The sequence below is a fragment of the Nycticebus coucang genome, chromosome 17 (assembly GCF_027406575.1).
Source record: "Nycticebus coucang isolate mNycCou1 chromosome 17, mNycCou1.pri, whole genome shotgun sequence".
Classification (NCBI taxonomy): domain Eukaryota; kingdom Metazoa; phylum Chordata; class Mammalia; order Primates; family Lorisidae; genus Nycticebus; species Nycticebus coucang.
This window is the reverse complement of record NC_069796.1, coordinates 73777165-73800745: the sequence shown is the minus strand read 5'-3', so window position 1 is coordinate 73800745 and position 23581 is coordinate 73777165. Positions and strand designations below refer to the sequence as shown.

Sequence of the window (23581 nt, the reverse complement as noted above, 5' to 3'; positions counted from 1 at the left end):
TCTTTTAATGTAAGACGAGATTCTTGTATGCAGCAGATATCTGGCTTGAGTTTTTGCATCCAGTCAGCCAACCTGTGCCTCTTTAGAGGACAATTTAAACCATTCATATTAATTGAGAATATTGATAAGTCTTCAAGAGTCTGGTGGACATTTTTAATCCTTTTGTGCCTGTGGAAGTTGGAATTTGATCAAAATTTTCTGGGTGGGTTTACTTTTGTGGTGGAGGATTACTCTGGTCTTTATGAAGAACAGGTCTGAGACTATCCTGGAGATCTGGTTTAGTTATGGCAAATTTCTTCAACATGTGAATGTCATTAAAGTATTTAATTTCTCCATCATAAATGAAACTCAGTTTAGCTGGGTACAGGATCCTGGGTTGAAAGTTGTTTTGTTTTAGGAGATTAAAAGTCGATGACCATCCTCTTCTAGCTTGAAAGTCAGCAGAGAGATCTGCTGTAGGTAATGGTTTTCTTTCGTCTGGCTGCTTTCAGAATTTTGTCCTTCATATGAACTTTAGTGAAATTGATTATGATGTGTCTGGAGGATGTCTTATTTGGGTTGAGTCATGCTGGCGTTCTGAAACTGTGTGCTATCTGAATTTCAGAATCTCTTGGCATGTCTGGAAAGTTCTCTTTCATAATCTCATGGAGAAGAGATTCTGTGCCTTGTGAAACCACTTCATCACTTTTGGGGATCCCTATAAGACACATATTAGTTTTCTTCGAATTATCCCAGAGCTCTCTGAGAGAGTGATCTGTTTTTGCTCTCCATTTCTCTTCCTCTCTGAGAGTTTGGTAGCATTCAAAAGCTTTGTCTTCAATGTCAGGAATCCTTTCTTCTGCTTGCTCCATTCTGTTACTGAGGGATTCTACTGTGTTTCTCAGATCTTTGAGGGCTGCAACTTCTTCTCTCAATGTGTCAAAATCTTTGGTCATTTGGTCTTTGAATTTGTTGAATTCTTGAGATATCTTTTGGGTTACTGCTTGGAATTCTAATTTGATCTTATTGCCATCCAGATTCTGAATTTGATTTCTGACATCTCAGCTATTTGTTTGTGCATGGGATCTTGTGCTATGTCTGCCACATTGATCCTTGGGGGAGTTCATCTACTCTGATTATTCATATTGCCAGAGTTTTTCTATTGATTTTGCCTCATGATTGTTTTTCACTGTTGCCTCTGGCCGTTCTCAGAGTTGGGGAGGTGTCTCTCCAATATTAGATCCCAGCGGGATCACCCTATTGTTGCTGGATATTTGTAGGGAGTGACCCTGTGTAGCTCCTCTGGGGCTGCTCCAGCCAGGGAGTTCTGGTTGTGGGAGCAGCTCCAGAGTGTGACACACCTGGATCCAGCAACAGGGCAGGGGGTGGTGCACACAGTTCTGGGAGTGCCTGGCGCCCAGTGACTTTGGCACAGAGAGCCCAAGGCTCCAGAAGTCTCTGGCCAGGAGAAGGGCTCTGCGTAGAGGCAGGGTGGGCTCTGGGGGTCATGCAGCTACCAGAGTCCCTGGCCAGACGAGTGGGCCGGTGTGGAGGCAGGGAGGGTACGGGAGGGAGGACGCAGGGTTGCGGCTCCCGGAGTTCCTGGTCAGGGTGTGTGGAGGCCTGGCGGGCGCAGGTCGCAGGTCACGGCACAGCTCTTACTGAGGTCTGGGTGTGCGGTGATCGTGGGTCGCGGTGCAACTCTTCCGGAGGTCCAGGCAGGCGGCCATCACAGGTTGTGGCACAGCTCTTCCAAAAGTCCGGGCGGGCCCCAGTCGTGGGTCACAGCCTGCTTCAACAATTTGGCTGCTTCTATACTTAACCCCGGACTTGATGTGAACTTGGCTACATCTTCAATTTTTACAGCAAATTGTTGCCCAGTTTCTCTGTTGATACATCGTCGTACAACACTGAAGGGACCCTTGAAGTAGGATTCTTTTCCTTTTCTTTCTTTCTTTCTTTTTTTTTTTTTTTGCAGTTTTTTGCTGGGGCCAGGTTTGAACCCACCACCTCCGGTATATGGGTCTGGCACCCTACTCCTTTGAACTACAGGCACTGCCCCTTAAGTAGCGACCTCACCTGTTCTTGGCAGCACTGATTACATTTCCTGTTATGAAGACCAAGCGGGCCCTCATTCCTCCACTAATGGCTGGAAATATTCTGGAAGGTTTTCATTTATCAGGATCTCCAGGACAGGTTCAAAAATGGTCCCAAGATGGGCCTGCTGCCCAGAAGCTACCCAGAGCCAGTTGGAGCTTCCCAAGTAAATGGAATGATCTCATTACCAATCAGAGAGCTGCCTAAGACAAATATAGTTTTCCTGGAGCTCAAATGTAACTACTGATTCCAATCAGAGTTTTCAGCATGGAGAGTCTAATCCTGCAGTGAGTTCTGGAGGGTATTTCTGGATGTAAATAGAGCCGTCTCATAGAATCTAAAGGTAGCTCATTTCTAAGAGACAGAACAGAATAATGGAAAGAGGATGGGCTTTACAGACGGCCTGGGGTTGAATCCCAGCAGTTCCAATTAATAATTAGATGACCCTCACAGAAAAGTCAGCCACATCTCTGAAGCTCAGTTTGTTCACCAGGGAAATGGGTATATCCCAACCCAACAGGATCATGATGAGGATCAAACTTTATGTAGATTTCCAGTAAAGGTTAGTCACCTTCTTCAAAAACATGGATGCTATAAAATGGATTTGTAAAGCCTTCTATCAAGATTCCAAGATCCTTGAGGACCGGGCACTGTTCTGCTTTGCTTCTGAATTCCTCAAAGGATGTTGCAATAGCTTGGATCCATGAGAATTGCTCTTAAACAAAAATCTTTGCCAAGGTAAATTTGAAATCCTTTGTTGGTCTTCTCTGACCACATTAATAGAGGCAAGCACCAAGGCCCAGCATCCTAAGTAGGGCCCAAGAATGCAAATAATCTTAGCCCCAAGCAGACAACACCATTTTTATAGTTCCCAGGTCTTGTCATGCACAGAGTGGCACCCATGGAGCTTCTTGCTTTCTGCACTTTGAATCAGGAAACCACAGTTCCAGAAAAGATATTAAGGATAATCTCATTGCACCTGCCCCTCCTCTGGACAGTGGCTGCCAAGGCAAACCGCCCTCAGTGATGGATGCTGTCCCTGCTGATATTAAATGCATAATTAATGAAACCATAAGAAGGAGACAAGGAGTGTTCCAGGCTGGGTACAGAGAACAAATCCATTCTCACATGGTGGGGGAAGAAAGAGGGAGGAGAACAACGATAAGGTTGAAAAATGATCCTGTTCTTGGAGCCTTTTCAATAACGCCTCATTAGGAAACAAGACTTATTTATTTTGTGATGTTGGCCACTCTCCTGTTTTATAGAATCCTGTTGGAATGACAGCCCCAGGCAACATTGCGGGTGACTAGAAAGATGCCTCCCCTACTGTCCTGGTTATCAAGGACTGTCATGAAGTCCCAGCCCTGACACATTTAGGGCCATTATCAGCACCAGCAGCATCAAAATGCTAATAGTTACTATTATTATAATGAGCTAAAATTTATTAAGTGGCAACTGTGTTCCCAGCACTGTTCTAAGTTCTTTTACATGAATTAATTCATTTAATCCTCATAACAACTCAATGACAAAGCTTCTATCAGTATCTTAATTTAGCATTGAGGAAACTAGCACATAGAGGTGAAGTAATTTCTCTAAAGTCACACGGCTCATGAGCTTGAACTTTTCAAGTATGAAACTCTGGGCATTTCCCAGATACAAGTGTCAGAAAAACAGGATAAAACCTAAAGGAACAGCGTGAGGGACTGACACTGAGATTCTCTTGGAAAATATCTGCTTGAGACCGCACAGGAGAGTTGGACTCAGGAAAGCTGGTCTGAGGCTGCAACTTCCAATGCCCACAGGAAGAGATGCACACACTGGCAAAAACACTGTCACTGCTGGTCCCTAAGTATGCTGTTCTAATTTGCTTCTCTAAAAAAGCAGTAGCCTTTTTAACATCCCTGAACATACCTATAACCAGAGCCTGCAGGCATCTGGGTCACATTTGGAAGGGAATCAAACATTTTTCCTGATTCAAAACAGCTAAAGAGATATGTTTTGTCCCCATATCAAAGATTTATAACACTGGGAGACACTCTCACCCAGACCCCAGCAGGCAACCCAATGCAGGGGTAAAACTCCATATCTGGGGGTGACCACGGTTATTTGCGTGGGCCTTGGGTGTCAGCCACTGTTGGGTTCCAGTTCCAGCTTTGCACTGATGCACAGTGTGACTTCAGGCTAACTCCATCATCTACATCTACAGTATCTCTGAGTCTTACCTCTTGCATCCTTAGAGCAGAGAAAATACCAGTAACAGTGGCTAACTTGGAGGGTAGCTATAATGACCGAGAAAAGCAATGCTCTTAAAGTGCTTCTTGTGAGATCTGGTGTGAACAAGCCATCAGAAAATGGCAGCCACTCATTTTATCTTCATTTTAATTATCATTCAGTTACCTGATTTAGTGCAAGGTAGTACCAGAGCACCTTGCTCAGAGATAACACTCATCCTTTCAGCTTAACAAATACTTCCACGCTAGTGCTCCCAGCAGGGTGAATCGCATGGGCCTCAGCCCACATCTGCTGAGCCCTCAGCCCACCACCACCTGCAAGGAGGCCAACTATGTGCTGGGCACAGAGCATAGAGTTGCTGTGAGTTCAAGGTCTTTGTACTCACGAGGCTTCTGTTCTACCAGAAGAAACAGAGAAAACACACAAGTGGACAAGAAAAAGCTATCACATGCCATTTGGTGCTATGAAGAGACTCCAAGAGGCCAAACAGTGATTCACAATGACCTTGGGGTTGGTGAGCATGATCCCCAGAGAGGAGGGAGGCAGGGAAGGCATCTTTAAGGATGAAGTGTTTAAACAGAAACAGACCTTACAAATGGATTTTCCCAGCAAGCCTGGGGTGGGGGAGACAATAAAGTAAAAAGTGTCATGGGTTGCTGGCATTTTACAGATAAATCACCTGAGGAAGGATACCGTCCAGGCCTCGCTGAAGTTGTTCAGCTGGTGAGAGGTGAAAGCCCAGTTAGGAAGGAACACCGATGAGCTTAGATGAGCAGGCAGGAAACACCGTTGCCGGCTTCACCAGGCTGGGTGGCCGCCACTCCCTGAGCTCCCACTGTGAGAGACCCGAGGCTCGGGGGCTTCCCTGGACTTTCCCACAGGCTTTGAAGAGTTTGTCCTGCCTGCTTCTGGACCCGGGGCAGGTGCAACACTCTGTGTGTTCCAGGGACACGCCTGCAGGCCCCTGAGTCTCAGAGGGCCCAGGTCTTGGCTGAGGACTAAAAATGAAGGAATCAGGAAGCCGCAGAGATGTAGTTGGGGCTTTATTGTAAATCATTTTTTAATGTTTGTGACTGGTTGCTTTTTTGGTTCCAGTGAACAGAAAAGCAAAATGATATCTTTGTAAAAGATGGTGCCAACACTGACAATGAGTGAATGCAGGTCTCCTTGTTAGCACAGGATCTACACACAGTCAGATTTGCATGTTACTCAGCTGATAACTACTAAATTGAGGCCCTAGTCACAAAGCTTGAGAACTTCCCTCCCCGCCCACAGCCCTCTGTGGGCATCCCCAGTGACACGGGGACACTCCGTGTGGGCTCAGGATGTGTCTCATGGAGCCGTCAGCCCCAGATCCAGAGCAGCCCCGGTGCCTACACTCACCTGGAACTCAAAGTTCGTGTGCTCTAGGAACTTCTGGTTCATAGTTTCTGCAAACTTGTTGATAGCTCTCAAGAAGACCCTGGAAAAGGAGGGGAGGTTAGCAGACCCTCTGTGCACACTCCCTCAGGCTCCACCCCACTGTGCCAGCCTGAAATTCCTTTAACCTCCTTCATGGAGAGTCTCAAAGAGCAAATGCTGACTTGGGGAGGTCAGCTAATCAAGATGGACAGCTGCTCATGCTCTAGACCTGGGGCTGCTGGCCTTGCACAAACTGAAGAATGGTTTGACTGCTTTTTGAAGATGTTCATTGTCTTATGTTGATGATATTACCAGGCTGTGGCAGAAAATTCATGCCATCCAGAACCGATCTGAAGAAAAATCAGCCCCTCCCCAAACAAAAAACATATAATATAAACAACATACTACCAAATCCCAAATCCTGTCATCTAGCAAAAGCTGTCATCTGCATATTGATGAACCTAATTTCCAATGTCTCCCGAGACATGTATACACGAATGCTATTTTAAGGATATCATTTTGATAAATAGGGTTATACGATAAATGCTATTTCACAGCCTGTCCTTTTCATTCAACAATAAATTGTGCGTGCTCCTTTCATGCCAGTGACTGTGCACATATATCATCCTTTTTAATCACTGAAAAGCATTCCACCGTACAGATGTATCACAGTTTGTTTAATCAGGTTCTTACTGATGGACCTTTTCGTCGTTTCTCTGCTTTCTCTGTTATACACAGCGCTCCCATGATCGCTCTTCTGCGTATATCGTCTCCCTCCTGTGCACCCCTCTCCTCTCATAGTCTCTGTGGAGTAATTATACTGCTCAAGTGTCGTGCACATTTAACGTTTCGATACCTGTTGTCAAATTGCATTTCTCCTTGAATGTCTTCCTGCCCACCTCAGGCTCTCCCCACTCCTGCCAAGTCCTCCCGACTGCTCTTACGATTCCCTGTCTCTTGACCTTCACTCCGAAGAGCACCTTGCCCTAAGGAACAGCTCCAACCACGTCACCCAGTGACTTTGATGGCTCCCCACTGCTTACAGGATGAGCCCAAACTCTTTCTCTTGACAGTCACTACCCTGCATGTTTCCTGAGCACGTGGACATGGTCTTTCTTTGTCTCGTCTTCTGTGGCCCTGATCAAAAGCCTCCTTCATGAAGTGGTCCAGCATTCTCCCTCGCCTTCAGAGCCTCCTACCACATCCACCCTCTGAGGTTGCCTCCTACACCCCTCTTATTACCACACTCCACTCTCTAGCGGTCTGTTTGGTGCCACTTCTTTGTGTCCCCCAGAGGGAGCCCGTTGCAATTCTCCCCCCATGTTCACAGCATCCTGGGACTGTTGACATGCATGACTTAGTGATGTCTGTCTGCTCCACTCAGTGGGTCTCTCCTGGGGATCAGAGACTCTTTCCCAGATCTCACATATTCCCCAATCCACATTCCTTTGACTCCCACATTTCTATCTCCATCCTGGCCTCTCCCTTAACGCCAGCTTGTGTTCCAGTTCTTACGCTGTACCCGCTACTCAGATAACTAAAAAGCACCTTAAACTTACCTGTCAAAAACTAAATTCCTGACACCTACCTGCCCTCTCTGTAGTTTTTCCTTCTAACTCAAGGACAACTCCATTTTTATAATTGCTCTGAGGGGAAAAGAAAACAACTTTGGTAATGTCCTTGACTTTTGTCTTTCTCTCATATCCTGCACCTGGCATGTCAGCACATGCTCTTAGCATCACTTTCCAAATATATCCATAATCCAAATATTTCACGTCACTTACTGCTACTGACCTAAACCAGGCCCCCATCATTTCTCTTCTGGATCTTTGCAGTAGACTGCAATTTGTTCATTGTGTGTGTGTGTGTGTGTATTTATAAAATCTCTAAGATCACATCTTACCCACACCCCTATCAATCATTTTTGGCTAACAGTGGTTAATCAAGAATATTATGCGTTGAGTGGTTGGTCCAGAGAAAACACCTATTTTGCCTACCCGAGCCACAGGTGAAGCCAATAAAGGAAGTGTTGCTGAGCAAGTTGTTGCTGTGGGCAGTAATCAGGGCTTAATTCTGCTTGGGAACCCTGAAGAGACTTTATAGAACACATGTGCATAACAGAAGTGCCCCCTCCAAGGGATGCAGGGAGGCTGCTCCACTAACACCTGCCTCTCACTGGTTGACAGTTGCTCTTATGGGCATTAAATCCTGGTGCTTCTGGCCTGCTCTGCAGGGAAGCTGAGCACTCTGCAGCCAGACAAAGCCCAGAGAAAGAAAGTGGAAAGCTCTCACAATGCATGGGAAATGCTCATGGAAGCTTCAGGGATCGTTTGAGTGGGCCAAAATTGGGAGGGTATATTTGAGGGGGGTGGGCAGGGTGTCTATCGCATTTGCTGTTTCAGGTATTGTTTGTCAAGAATGCTGGGACAGGTGTTCATTAAACACCTAAATGTTTGCTGAACAAAGAAGATCAGTGTATCTTAGCATTGGGATCACAGGATTTGGACAAACACACACACACACACACACACACACAAGTGGATGTGGTTTCTGACTTTACCACTTCCCAGCTGTGTGAATTTGGAACACGTTAATGTCACCTCTGAAATCTCAGTGTCTTTCCTGTGTGACAGCGGTCAGGTAAATCTCCCCCAGGGCTGCTGCAGGGTCTAGTAGGCAAATGCATGGGGAAGTGCTGAGTACAGCACCTGACACACAGGGATGCCACCAGCAGAGCAGCTGAGGTCACTTGCGACCCCTTGGTACTGTGTCATTCTTCGAAAGGCAGGGCTAACAGCAAAATGCGCAGGCGGAGGACAAGAACAGTTGGCAGTTTTGAGGCAAGAAGGACAAGACAAGGACAGAAATAAAAAGCCCACTAAATCTACCACCCCGCCAGGCTGTCAGAAAAGTAAGATTTATTTGGTTTTACTGTTCTGTCATTTGCTAATGTGCCTTTATAACAACATCTGTATTTTCTTCTTAAAGATTAGTTATCTGATTCCCCAGATGGAAATGCATTGAGTGGCTGTCATCTTATGTATAAACATCTCAGATCTTGAATACAATACCAAAAATGAGAGTTCTTATACAATTCTGGCAGCAACAAAGCTATCAGTCGCTCCAGTAACAGTTATTATTTTGGTTGTCAGCCTAACCCTGTCTCCAGCTCTCAAAGGCCAGTCTGATGACCAGGAATGGATAGGCCCTTCATGCTGATAATTGGGGACTGGTGGTAGGGAAATCAAGGTGCGTCCCTCTCTCTGGATTTTTCCACAGCCACAAACTAGGAATCAGAATATCACTTAGCTTTGGTTTTCCATGTCTGCATTTAGAAAAGCAGGGCTATTTTCTTCTTTTGTAAAAAAATAATTGTACTTAAAGGCCCTAGACACTAATATAATGAAGGGGGGTGGGATAAAAACACATCCAACTCTCTGTTACTCTGAACAATGAACTTGAATTGTCAAGAACAAAGTTCGTTATCAAATCTCAACGCTTCCTGCATCTCATCCATGATGCTGAGCAGGCTATGTAAGGGTTCATCATGACCACAGTTACCAGCTAGGTGCCAGGCTCTGTGATAGGCTCTCTGAGTGCTTTGCATGGGTTCCTTACTTTATTATGTTTTCTTCCAATTCTCACATTCATTCTCTGACTTAGACATGTTTTTCATTTCAAAGATGTGAATTTCAGGTCAGGTGTCGTAGCTCACGCCTGTAATCCCAGCACTCTGGGAGGCCGAGGTGAATGGATTGCTTCAGCTTAGAGTTCGAGACCAGCCTGAGAAAGAGTGAGACCCAATCTCTAAAAATAGCCGGGCATTGTGGAGGGTACCTGTAGTTCAACTACTTGGGAGGCTGAGGTAAGAGGATCACTCAAGCCAAAGAATTTGAGGTTGCTATGAGCTATGACACAGCACTCTTACGGGGGGGGGGGGGCAAGAAAGTGAGACCCTGTCTCAAAAAAATAAAAACAAAAATAAAAATAAATAAAGATGTGAATTTGGGTAACTTCCCCAGTAACTCAGCCAGTATACGTAGAGTCAGGATTTAAATGAACTTAGGTGTTTAACAACTATGCAATTCTGTCTACAGGGACATTTCTGTAATTCCATTCAATCCCATAAGTGAGCTCACTTGACTAATAATAACAATGATGGAAGTATCAATAGTTATTCTCTATGCCCTATGCTAAGAGCTCTATGGGCATTATTTCATTTAATTCTACAAACCCAGGTAGAAGCTGATGTTACATCCATTTAACGGAAGAGAAAATTGAGCCGTGGAAAGAGCAAATACTTTCCCCATATTCACACAACTAATAAGAAACAGAGTCCAGACACAGTCTCAGGTTGGTCTTTCTCTAAAGCAGAGGTTCTCAACCTTCCTAATGCTGCAATGTATTGTCATTGTTAAAAAGGGGTTGCAACCCACAGGTTGGGAACTGCTGCTCTAAAGCCTTTGAAATTAACCAGAGGGGTCCAATGGCTCCTTGGGAGGTCAGTCTGCCATGAAGTTTTGGCACCTGCAAGCTTCTACACATGTCCACCATGGACACACTTATCATTCTGCTGTCCTGCTTATAGCTGACACGCCTGACTCAAGCGGTCTTTCACCGGCCAGCCAGCAGCCCCTGGGTGATCTCAGGGATGGTACTGCCCGGTGGGGTATCCAAGCAGTACATCAAATCCTTTTAGGCAGTCCAGAAAAAGGGAGAATGTGATGGACCAAGCCTGGAGTACAAGCCATGAGCAGAAGCCATGAGCAGATGATTCCATGAGGGACCAGATGATTCCGTGAGGAACCAGAAGCCATATGCAACAGAGGAGGGAAACAGAGAAGTCAGCTGTTGTGAGTAGGAAGAAGCTGGCAGAAAGAGAAGCCAAACCCGGGGCTGGTGTCCCAAACACTACTCCATGTGAGGCTTCATGGCAACTGCTGGCTCGGGTCTCCAGCTTCCTGCTTCCCTAATGTGGCAGAACAAATCCCTGTTGCAGGAGGCAGCAAGAGTCAGCCTATACACACTCTGCACCCCTCCCCGTCCTGGATCCAGGAAAGGAAAGTGCACGCAGACTTCTGCAGGTACTGCAAGCCTGCCTGGCTAACTCCCCGCTCAGCCACTTGTCTGAGCTGTGGCCTTGGGACTCATCTGGTCTCTGTGAATCTCAGTTGCCCCCTCTGTAAAATGGGCTGTGTGTGAAGACCAAGGGAGACTCAGTACGTGAAGCAGCAGCCCAGAGCTAACATGCAGTGGTCCTCCGGAAGGTCAGGTGCCACCATTATCCTTCATTGCCGGCCGCCTCACAGCTCTGGGGCAGAAGGATCTGAGGCTGAGAATGGTCTAGTCTGGCAACACAACACTGATCCATGCCCACAAGGCAGTGGGCATAAAGGAGGGAACAGGAGGTGGGCATGCCCGGTCTGCAGAGATTCACCAAGGACGGTGGGGGAGGCTGCTCTGAGTCCCATTCCCTTTTCTTCTATGGTTCGTGGAATATAGTTGATTCTACTGATCAAAACTTGAAGATGGGAATAGAAGAGTTGGCCAGGAGCTAGGGGGTCTTATCCCTCCTTTTGAGGTACTAAGATATCCATTCTCCTGGAGCCTTTATGTTGCTTCCCCAACAACACACAGAATGCTCTATGCATCAAAAGGTGGAGGGAATCAGCATATTCCAGTTCAGTGTCAGGGCACAGCTCATCCCAAGTGGCTCCTAATATTCCTGCATAATTTGAAATTTCTGGTTAAGGGTGCAGCAGGCTCTGACATCCTCCTTCCAGCTGAACATCAGGATTAGGAATGTTGTGCTGGTTAAAGCAACCACGAAGAGGCCTCTCTGGATGATGGAAATTAAAGAAGGTAGAAACGCCAAAAAGGAATACTCAGTACAAACTAAGGTAGGCAGGACAAAGGGAAGGTGGGTGTCCACGACTTGTCAGCACACTGATGGGACCACCCTGTGATTGCTGTGCACTGCCCCACTCAATTCCCAAAGACCAACTACAATGACCCTATTGTATGCATACTCTGGGCTTGACATAATCTTAGACCTTGAAGTCTATCACTGATAAAGGTAGACAAGATCCAGCCCACGTCTGCCTCTCCTGTAAAGTATTTTGGATAGACTCAAACTAAAGAAATATAAAAATAAAAGTAATAATTAACATTTATGAAGTGGTGCTATATGCCAAACACTACTTTATGCGTACTATTTTATCATTTGTGATGTGCACTATTATTAGCCCCATTTGGCAGTGAGGAATACTGAGTCCAGAGTGGTTAAGTAACCGGCCCCACATCATACAACTATCAAACGGTGGAGATGAGATTTGAACCCAAGCAATCCTAAGTCTTAACTTTTCTGTGTGGCCTCTGGGCTCTGTCTGGGCTCTGCACTCATGATAGTGACTATAGCACTTGGTCCTATTTCCATGGGAATATCTTTTATCTCCCCAGCCACCCCGGAAGCCCTCTGCCTTCTGGACTGCAGTTTAAATGGGCCTATCCATTCCCTAGAGCCCTGGATGCCCATGACATTCAATAATATTTGTTGGTTGACTGCATTTAGGGAAGCTTTAGGGATGTGTATAAATTCCCAAGCTCCTTCAGAATGCAAGATTTCCAGATGAAGGTACAGACTGAAGAGGGAAAAAAGAGGTTTCTAGGCACAATCTTGTTAATTTACAACACTACAAAGAACTTGATCATTTAAAAATTAACAACATCATGTAAATGAGATCTTACTAAGTGTTGCATCTTACCAAAAAGAAAAATGGTCTGGCAAAAAAATATTTCTTGCAACTGACAGATCACCATGTCTGCACGCATAAACAGCACACTGCTGGAGGGACATTCAAATCTGGGACAGTCCATTCCCTTTTCCAACAAATAGATAAATAAATAATAGATGAAGAATGCATGCATAGGTGATCACAGAAAGTCTGTAAAACTATGTAACATGTAACATACAGATACTAGAGGAAAGAAAGAGAAAAAGAAGAAAATTTAACAATTAAAGAAAGAACAAAGGAAAGGAAGGAAGGAAGGAAGAAAGTTAGCTGTAATGTCCAGACTTAATGACAAGTGACATTGGCGTTGGCCATGTGAATGAGTTCCATATTTTTGGAAAAGAGCAAAGGATATTCTGGAGAATACTGGTTTGGGCTAAGTCATGGTACACATTCAGTTTGTCTGAATTGGGTTGAAATCTTCCACTGACCAGCCACATGACCTTGGCAGGTCATCTCACCCGGCTGGGCTTCGGTTTGCACACCTGTGCAGTGCAGTTAGGAACACAAGCCTCACTATTTCACTGAGTGAAGCAATGGAGGTTAAGAATACGGGCTCTGGTCCAAAGGCTTCTGTTTCTTATTAGCAATGCAACATTGAGCACATTACTTATCTATTCTGTGCCTCAGCTTCCTCATATATAAAATGCAGATTATAATAGTTCTATGTTGCACAGTTGTTGTGAGGATTAAATGAGCTAGCGCACGTAAAGCATTTACAGCAGTGATGGATCTAGGTGCTTAGTAAATGTTGGCTATTATAATATCACACAAAATGCAAAAACGGTGAAAAAATTTCAAATGCTCCATATATATAAGGAATCATTGTGGCCAGAAGATGATGGAAATTTACAAACTAAGCTATGTGCCTGCAAGAAACAAAGTACCCACCTTTTCTGGTTGGCATTATCACATTCACAGGATGCTAAGTCAGAGCTACGTTTGTTGTCAACACCTACTGATGGTGATACTACCATTTATTGGGCTCTTCTTAGATACCAGGCACTGCGCTAAGGAATGTCATTCTATCCTCAGATGCAGAAAAACATTTTCATGAAATGAAGACTATCACTAACCCCATTTTAAAGACTAAGAAACTGACACTCCAAGAAATTAAATGACTTCCCAAGAAAGGAAAAGTGGCAGAATGTGGGAGTGCAAAGACTAAGCTGTGGGCTGGAGCCTAACTTTTCTTTTTCTTTTTAATGTAAAAACATAGGTACTCTGTTGATCCTTCAGAGATAGAAATGTTTCTATTTAGGAGACAATTCCACTTTCTTGGATCCCTTAGAAAATTGTATTCTAATTTTCTAGGTATGAAGAAAGAAGGATTATTGTATCGTCTCTGGGGGCTGTCCCGAAAATGACTACAATCCATAGCAAGCTAGGATTTCATAAGATGTTCCTCCAAAGCACTCCCATGAGGATCAGCACATGTTTCTTCCAGAATGACTATGCGGGCCTCTCAGAAAAGGAAGCTCCCTCGGTCGGGGCTCCCCTCTGCCTGATCCTGTATCATTGGTAAATGTCTGCAGGCTTGCCTGCTCATACTTATTCCTCTTTCTGATAACAACTCCTAGATTTTCTTTTGGAAAACAATCTCCCTTTCTTCCCACTTGCTCCCAGACTTTGTAGTTTGGATAGAACTGACTCAGCACCAAAGATATCTCATAAACTCCAAGCCTAATTTTCATTCTGCCGGCCACAGAGGTTTATGGATGGGCATGTAGCCCAAACTAGACCTTTGAAGATTAGCCTGGGGACATTTGCTGCAGCTACTGAATAAAAAGATTACCCTTTCTATAGGGGTTGCAAAAACAACAAAGCATTTACCTGCAACTTCTAGAGCCCATTTCCTCCCACTATAAAGAGAGCATCTGCCTGAGAATAAAGCCAACAAGAGAAAAAGCAGAGACAGAGATATAGATTCCCCACATCACTATTTGAGCACCTAGATATATCCATGCCTGAAGCCGTACTTCTAGGTTCTGTTGGTTATCTGAGCCAATAAATTGTCTTTTTGCTTAAGCAAGTTGAGTTGTATTTCTGTAAAAATCCTAATCAATAAGTACATACATATTTATAAATGCATATTTATGAATGTCAAGTTGTGTACTGAGAATTGGAAGCACAGAGATAAATTATATTTATAATGCTTGCTTGAACTCCAGAAGCCTATTCCCTGATTCCCTAGAAGCAGTCATACAAATGAATAATTACAGAAAGTACAGTAAGTACCAGAGAGTCCTAGCAGAATGTATAACATATGAGAAAGGATTTCATGGTCCAGACTTTGAAGGATGCTTTCATGTTGAGTCTGGTCTAGAAGTGGGGAGGGACATCCAGGCAGAGCCAGAGCTCATGCAAAGTCATAGACGTATAGAAAAGTCAGTGTTATTGAGAAGCTGAGCACATCTGAATTGTAGGGTGAGAAGAAAATGATCTCTGTGGCATCTCCCAGGAGCTTCATGTAATTTGACAAAACCATGAAGGGGGCTATCCACAGTGCAGGAAGTGGCTATGACCTCAGCTCGACTTGGCTGAATAGTGACAGCTACAAAATGAAAGTGTGAGTACTCTTCAAAAATTATTAAGAACTGCAAGATGATGATGCCAGAACCAAGGATGGGGCCCTTCAGAGTGTGGGGGCTTAGGCAACTGCACAGGTCTCATGCCCAGGAAGCTGGCCCAGACACACAGCTAGGGAGGGACCATCTCTGACCTAGGATGTGGCTTGGGTCTGATTCTCACAGTATTTTAATCATTGCAAAGGCCAGCCTGCTATCTGGTGGTGCGAACTGGGAGAACTGGGGCAAGGTTAACCCAGGCTGAGCACGTGCTCCGCCATGCTTCCCGCTATAAGCAGAAAGAGACACGCAGGTACTGTCCTCTGCCTTGACAGACCCTTCTCCCCTCAACCAGCCCCTAACACTGGCCCTAAGCACATTGTGGCTAAGTGTGTCTATGGCTGGGCACTTCCACATCCAGGCAATAGAACAACAGCTTCTTAGAATTACACACCTGTCAACATGGAAACGCTAATAGTCTTCCCTCTTACCCTCCCACTTCAGAGAATTCTGCTTTTGCCTTTTCAACATCTCCCTGTTTTCGCCCCTCTAGTGGTATTTCCGTCTTTGCCAGCCAATGCTTGGCTGTTTGATATAAAACAAGGGCAGCAGGTAAAGGCAGATAAAACTAGAAGCCAGTAGGAGATGAAGGCTTTCCACAGAAAAGACCCAAAGCAAATGTAAGAAGCCAAAGGAAAGGGGGAGAGAAAGACAAGAGAGAAGCCAGGACGGTGCTGTGGTGAAGGAGTTTATGGACAGGATTCGAGAGTGGGGTTCTGAGAGAGGCTTGGGGAGACCAGGGTCTGAGAGAGACTGTGAAAGCCAGAGGAATGCAGCAAGGGAATATCTGAAAATATTAATGAGTGTTATGATTTGGATTTCACTTTGGTGAAATGACATTAGAGATCTAACAGTGAAGACTGAAATTGTTTATAATTATTTTGATCTCATCTTCTTCTGGGCCTGTGGGATCTAAGTTATACCTGAGTTACACTGATAGTCTATGAGATAGGAATAGGCATTACAAATTCAAAAAAAGATACACCAAATGTGCACCATAGGGTTCCAGGGGCAAATAAATCTGTAACGCTGTATCCTAAATCCTCCTTTCAGAAAAACCACATTAGCATATTAAAAGCCCTGAGAAGTCCTGCAACACAGAAACATATTCAAAGCTGAATCCAATGTCTCCTAAACTTACTTTTACCACATGTCACAAAATATATTTTATGCTTTTAATGCATTTACAAATACCATAAATTTTAAAAATGATTTTCTAAGCCCTTCTCTCTCAAGAGTTTAGGGAAGGCTTGACAAAGTATGAAATCCTAACAGTGATTTAAAGCATGGAGATGGTGGGGAGGACTTTTTGAGTAGCTTCAAGATCAGTGAGGAGCTGTTCCCTGGGTTTAAAGGCAAAAGAAAGAATGTGTTAACACTTTAATTTTTTTTTCACCAGGGAGAAACTCTCTGCACCTTACCTCTATGGGTGATCTGTAAAGGAACTGCAGGGTGAGGTGGTGGGAAGTGGGAGGCGGCTCACCTGTTCTGAACCATGCTCATGGCCATCCAGTCTACAGGGTACACGTTCTTGCCAATGAGGTCCTTGAACATGATGAAGGTCTCCATCAGGAAGTCCTGAAATAGCAAAACACAACACACCTGTTATCCTGTTTTGTAGGCGCTGACTGGAGTGCTCAGACCTTGTTGACTCTTTACATTATTTCCTTATTATTTTGGGTGGGGGGGAAGTAAAGGGAAAGGGTGCAGCCTTCACTAACTAAATTGAATGAAACCCACAGGAGTGGATTTTAAATGGAAGTTTAAAATATGGCTAATGGGAGACTGTTTCACAAATATCAGCAGAACATGAATGTGGGATGTGAAAAAGCTCTCAAAGTAAAGCACTGTTAACTCTGTCCTTGGGAATAAAAAAGTAAATGTACTCATTGATGTGGCAATTTTATAATCATCTTCCCAAATATGTATTTGAGAAGGAAATAATTGACACTGTATGAAAGCATGTCAGGTCATTGAGCAAACAAACTATTATTAAAATGAACATCTAATTAGCAGTGTAGTAAACACAGCTAACTCATACGCCACACACACTCGCACCAACAGATTGGGAGAAACACAATGACACAGACTCTTCCTCTCCATTGAAAAGGCACAGAGTGGACCACGGCACACTCCATCAGATGTTACGGTGGTCCGAACTCACTCAGAGTGGACCACGGCACACTCCATCAGATGTTACGGTGGTCCGAACTCACTCAGAGTGGACCACGGCACACTCCATCAGATGTTACGGTGGTCCGAACTCACTCAGAGTGGACCACGGCACACTCCATCAGATGTTACAGTGGTCCAAACTTGTTTTCCATCTCTGGAGAACACAAATTAAAGACAAATCCAGCCAACTGAGATCAGAATCACTGGCCCTGGGACTCTCTTAAGCCAGAGTTAATGACATCATGCCACCAGTGTGCTTTAGGTAAAATTTAAAGTACAGAGCAGCGGTTCTCAACCCGTGGGTCGTGACCCCTTTTTAACAATGAAAATACATTGCGGCATTAGGAAGGTTGAGAACCACTGGTCCAGGGGAAACCTGTTCTGAGTTTTTCACGTAAGTTGGCAGTGTTCAAATTGTCTTAATAGCAAATTCTTTGTTCAAATAAAATCTCACCTGGAACCCAACATATAAAATATATAAAAGTAGAACAGCTCTGTTAAATTCTGTGTGTGTGTGTGTTCATGTTGGCTGATAGTGAGGCGAGGAGGAACATAATTTGAAAATCACTGCTTTAAGCTGAACTGCAAAATTCCAGAAATGACATTTGTTCTTTTCCAGCTATCTTTGTTTCTAGGAAAAATTGCTTTAATACCCTAAATCCAGTTTCCCTGTCAGTGGAACTGGGACTACCTCCAAGGGCCACCTTAAGAACTAGGTGCTTACTGTCTCTCATACTTAGCAGAGAGCCTGGCCCCTTGTAAATGCTCATCAAATGCTCTACAATGACAGTGGTGATTATTATTAACCACCCTTGATGTCACCTGGGGACCTGTGGCTATCATCACAGCATACCCCCTTCCTGAGAATGGAGAATGCTTCTGGCTCAGAGATGGAAAACATGGCTTGGAATGAGATGTAGCACAGTGTAAGTAAGGGCTGGAGTCAGGGTTCAAGGACTACCTCTGTTTCACACTAGCCATGGGACCTTGAATGAGCAGATTGTAGACTAGTAAAATGTGACTCCTAACACTTGTGTCATACTGTTGTGAGAACTACACAAGAAAATATATATGTTCAGCAGATAAGAAATCCCTTTCCTGCCTTCCTTCCCCAGAAACCTTTCCTTCCATACTGAATTAAAAATTAGGAATCCATTTTTTAATTTTATTTCTATGTCCTGAGACATGAACAACTTTGGGATGGGTGGGAAGGTTCCGTTTCTGACCAATCTTATTCCGGTGAGGAGAACACCTTACTGCTGAGTGGATAAAGGTATAGGGCAGTGCTTCTCAACCTTCCTAAGGCCGCAGCCCTTTAATACGGTTCCTGTGGGTCGCGACCCACAGGTTGAGAACCACTGGTATAGGGCAATGACTTTCTAATGATTTCTTCTTCATGGGCCACTCTCTGAGGCTGGTCCAATTCTGGTGCCCTTGGTACCTCCAAGGAACCTTGAGAAGGACACTGGGCAGCTGGACTCCTGACTCTGGCAGAAGTCAGGAGACAGTGACAAAGGTGGCCATGCTGAGGGTAAGGATGGCCCAGACAAGGATGGCCTGGGCTGTAAGCTGCTACAGAGATATGAGCCACAGTTCAGACTACAGGCCACGGGCAGGCATCCCTGTAGCAAATGTGTCCTAGGAATGTAGAAGTGGGCTCAGAGGGCAACTTCTTCTCTGCCTTTGTGCTTTAGGTATAACAATGACTATCTTTTACCAAGCGTGTACTCCACCAGAACTATCCTACTTTCATGTAACCACTACTCAACCCTGAGACATAAATGACAATAACCACCCTTCCAGATGGGGTACCTGAGGCTTAAGAAAGGTCAGCTTGCCTGGGGTCAAATAGTTAGCCAGAGACAAACCCTAGTTTACTGTGTGACTCCATCACTCATGCTCTTAAACTCCAAAATGTCTATGATTCATCAAAAAATATTGGTTAAAGCATATCCAAGTTATGTGGTAGACATTCTGGTCTTGTCTCTGATATGGAATGAAGACAATGAGAAGTACAAGAAATAGAGTCTGAGACATGTCCATTTGTAAACTTAAACACACACATGTATTCAAGAACCGTGGGGAGAACTCCTGCCCTAAACTCAGAGAACCGAGAGTTCCTCCCCGGGCCCAGAACCCTGCAGACTCACCACAAGCTCAGAGTTGGTCTGGAAAGTCTCGATATAAAAGGAGTAGTGCTGGTCACCCATCTGGTTTAAGATGGCTGTCATACATGCCACGAAGTGACTCTGCAAGAAATAAAGAAAAATATCGTTAAACAGCAGAAACAGGACCATGAGATTCACCATATCCATTTTTTTTTTCTTGATTTCAAACTGGAACACACCCAACCATCCTGGGTCAGGATAAAAAGGCCCTCTAGGCATGGAGAACCTCTTCTTACCAGCCCAGCATGGAAATTTTCCTATAAAGAAATGTTTCCAGGTAGCTCATTTAGCAAAAAAGAATTTACTAAATAATTAAGTAATAAGAACTCCAGACATATGGGCAGTGCCTGTGGCTCAAAGGGGTAGGGCTGGAGGTGGCAGGTTCAAACCCAGCCCCAGCCAAAAACAAAACAAAAAAACAACAAACAAAAAACAAAACAAAACAAACAAACAAACAAAAACTCCAGACATAAATGTAAGACCTGATCCATTTCCTATCCTGACACTTGTGCACTGTACTGGTGTCAGAAGACCCAACCTATATCAAGATCTGGAGATGGTTTTATTTTCTGATAAATAATGTTACATGGATAAGTCCACATTGTTTAATCTGTCAAGTGAGGCAATAGTCCATCCAAATCTACCCCAAGAGATCTGTCAAGAGAATCAGATAGTTCTTATAGCACCTTGAAAGGCACTAAGGTTTTCTGCAGAGGGACCATCGGTTGGATCACCATGAATCAGCCAGCGAGAACCCATCACCTACCATGGCCTAGCACTGGTCATATAGGATAAAAGAAATGAGAGGACAAGGCCCTCACTCTTTGTGAATTTATAATCTACTTGGGAAAACAAAATTAACACCCACAAAGGAAAAAGTTATAAGACCTTTAATCTGCAAGGCAGACTAAGTGCCAGAAGGATCAAACAATAGGGAAATCAAATCAAGGTGGGGGCCTGGAGAGGAGTCCCGGTGAGCAGAGAAGCAAGTGCCACAGCCTTTGTGCACCAGAAAACACCCGCACAGCCTCTTCTGATTTCTCCCACCCAAATGTTGTGAGTCCATATCAGGGTGGGTTTTCTGCTTGTGCCAATGTCTTCAAGCAGCATTTAGAGAGATCTATTCTGGAACCCAGTAAAGGAAGTACCAGCTACAAGTCCACCAGGGGTGAGAAGCCATTCTCAACTGTCTCCTCCAAGATTTCACTGGGGCTACCATTGTGACCACAAAAAAGTTCCACTGTGACCCAGTTCAAGGCAGGCTTGTGGAGTATCAGAAATTACCAACTTTTCTTTTTTTAAAGTTATCTTTTGTTAAAAAAGTAACACAAATATAAAACACATATAGGCATACCGCAGAGATAGTGCAAGTCTGCTTCCAGACTACCACAATAAAAAGAATATTGCAATAAATCCAGTTGCATGAATTTTGGGGTTTCTCAGTGCATATGAAAGTTATGCTTACCCTGGACTATAGTCTATATAGTGTGCAATAGCATTATGTTTACAAAAAAACAATGTACTACCTGAATTAAAATTATTATTATTATTTTTTGCTAAAAAATGCTAATGATCATTGGAAGCTTCAGCAAGTTAACATCTTTTTGCTGGTGGAGGATCTTGCTTCAAAGATGATGGCTGCTAGTTGATCAAGGTGGTGGTTGCTGAAGGTTTGGGTGGCTGTGGCACAATTTCTTACAATAAGGCAGCAATGAAGTTTGCCGAATCAATGGACTCTTCCTTTCACAAAAGATTTCTCTGTAGCATGTGAAGCTGTTTGTTAGCATTTTACCTACAGTAGAATTTCTTTCAAAATTACAGTCAATTCTCTCAACCTCTGCTGCTGCTCTATCAACTAAGTTTATGTATTAATAATATTCTAAATCCTTTGTTGTTATTTCAGCAATGTTCATACCATCTTTACCAGGAGTACATTGTATCATGAAAACTGCTTTCTTTGCTTATCCAGGAGAAGCAACTCCCTGTCCATTCAAATTTTATCGTGAGATTGTGGCAATTCAGTCACATCTTTAGGCTCTATTCCTAATACTAGTTATTTTGCTATTTCCGCTCCATCTGCAGTTACTTCCTCCGCTAAAGCCTTGAGCTCCTCAAAGTCATCCACAAGGGATGGAATCCATTTCTTCCAAACTCCTGTTAATGTTGATATTTTCACCTCTTCCCATGAATCACCAATGTCCTTGATGGCATCTAAAATGGTGAATATTTTCCAGACGGTTTTCACTGTAATTTGCTCAAATTCGCCAGAGGAATCACTATCTGTGGCAACTATTGCCTACAAAATCTATTTCTTAAATAATAGACTTAAAAGTTGAAATTATTCCTTGATCCATGGGCTGCAGAATTGATGCTGTGTTAGCAGGAATAAAAACACTAACCTCCGGGTACATCTCCGTCAGAGCTCTTGCGTGACCGGGTGTATTGTCAATAAGCTGTGACATTCTGAAAGGCATTTTTTTGTCTGAGCAGTAGGTCTCAACAGTTAGCTTTAAATACTATTATTAAGTAAACCATGATATAAACAGATATGCTGTCATCCAGGCTTTGTTGTTCCATTTCTAGAACATAGGAAGAGTTAATTTAGCATAATTCTGAAGGGTCCTAGGATTTTCAAAATGGAAAATGAGCATTGGCCTCAACCTAAAGTCACCAGCTACATTGTCCCTTAACAAGAGAATCAGCCTGTTCTTTGCAGAATTGGAACTAGGCATTGACTTCTCCTGGCTAGTTATGAAAGTCCCAGATGACATCCTTTCCAAATAGAAGGCTGTTTCATCCACAGTGAAAACCTGCTATGTAATATGGCCACTGTCATCAATGCTTTTGGTTAGATTTTTTGGATGATTTTCACTGCTTCTAGCATAGCACTTGCTGTTTCACCTTGTATTTTGATTATGGAGACAGTCTTTTTCCTTAGACCTCATGAACCAACTCTGCTAGTTTCCGAATTTTCGTGCACAGCTTCCTCACCTCTTTCAGACTTCATATAATGGAAGACACTGGGGCCTCGCTCAGGGTTAGGCCTTAGTTTTAAGTGAATGCTGTCATTAGACCACTCAAACTTCCTCCGTATCTGTAATACGGTTGTTTGACTTTCTTATCATTTCTGAGTTCCCTTGATTAGCACTTTTAATTTCCTTCAAGAACTTTTCTTTTGCATTCACCACTTGGCTAAGTATTTGGTGCAAGAGGCCTAGCGTTCGGCCTATCTCTGCTTTTCACACACCTTCCTCACAAGGCTTAGTCATTTCGAGTTTTTGATTTAAAATGAGATGATGTGCAAATCATCCTTTTATCTGAACACTTAGAGGCCACTGTATAGTTATTAATGGGTTTAACTACAATGTTGTGTCTCAGGGAAGCAGGCCTGAGGAGGGGGGAGAGATGGGGACAGCTGCTGTGGGGACAGCAGTTGAAACTGACGTGTGTTATCAGTGAAGTTTGTTGTCACGAACCGGCATCCTTCACGGTGCCCCAGATTTCAACCTGACATCCAAGACCACTGATCACCGATCAATGCAGCAGATATAACAATAATGAACAATTTGAAATGTGCAAGAATTACCAAATCATGAAGCAGAGACAGGAAGTGAGCGGTTAGAAAAATGGCATCAATAGCTTGCTTAAGGCAGGGTTGCCACCCACTTTTAACTTGTAAAAACAGAGTATCTGTGAAGTGCAATAAAATGAAGTATGCCTGCGTGTGTGTGCGCGCTCCCAGGTTTACAATGTAGTTCCAGAGGTGGAGGTGACCCCAGGAAGCCCCTGCTGAACTCCTCCACAGGAAGTCTTTTGGAAAACTCAATGTTTCTCACATTCCCAAAAGTAGCTCCCAAGGAGATGGACTCTTATTTTCCTCTACGTTCTTTTCAATTAGGAAGTTAGGAATAGCGTGTTTCCCTGTCTGCAAGACCAGCTCTGTAATTTGTGGAGCCCAGGACAAAATGAAAAAACTGAAAATGCACAGCTCTGATTTAAAACTTTTCAGAATTTCTTTCTTTTTTTTTTTTTTAACTGTTGGGGATTCATTGAGGGTACAAGAAACCAGGTTACACAGATTGTATTTGTTAGGGGGAAGGAGAGTGGGGGT

General features: G+C 43.9%; 1 protein-coding gene across 1 annotated transcript in view; it reads right to left on the bottom strand.

Moving 5' to 3' along the window:
• DOCK2 (dedicator of cytokinesis 2) overlaps positions 1-23581 on the bottom strand; it is a 466833-nt gene that overhangs the window by 96762 nt on the left and 346490 nt on the right. The window contains exons 28-30 of the mRNA XM_053566743.1: positions 19453-19551; positions 16611-16705; positions 5692-5770 (exon numbers count right to left, since the gene is read on the bottom strand). Of these exons, the coding sequence (XP_053422718.1) occupies positions 5692-5770; positions 16611-16705; positions 19453-19551 (273 nt within the window). The remainder of the gene's footprint in view (positions 1-5691; positions 5771-16610; positions 16706-19452; positions 19552-23581) is intronic.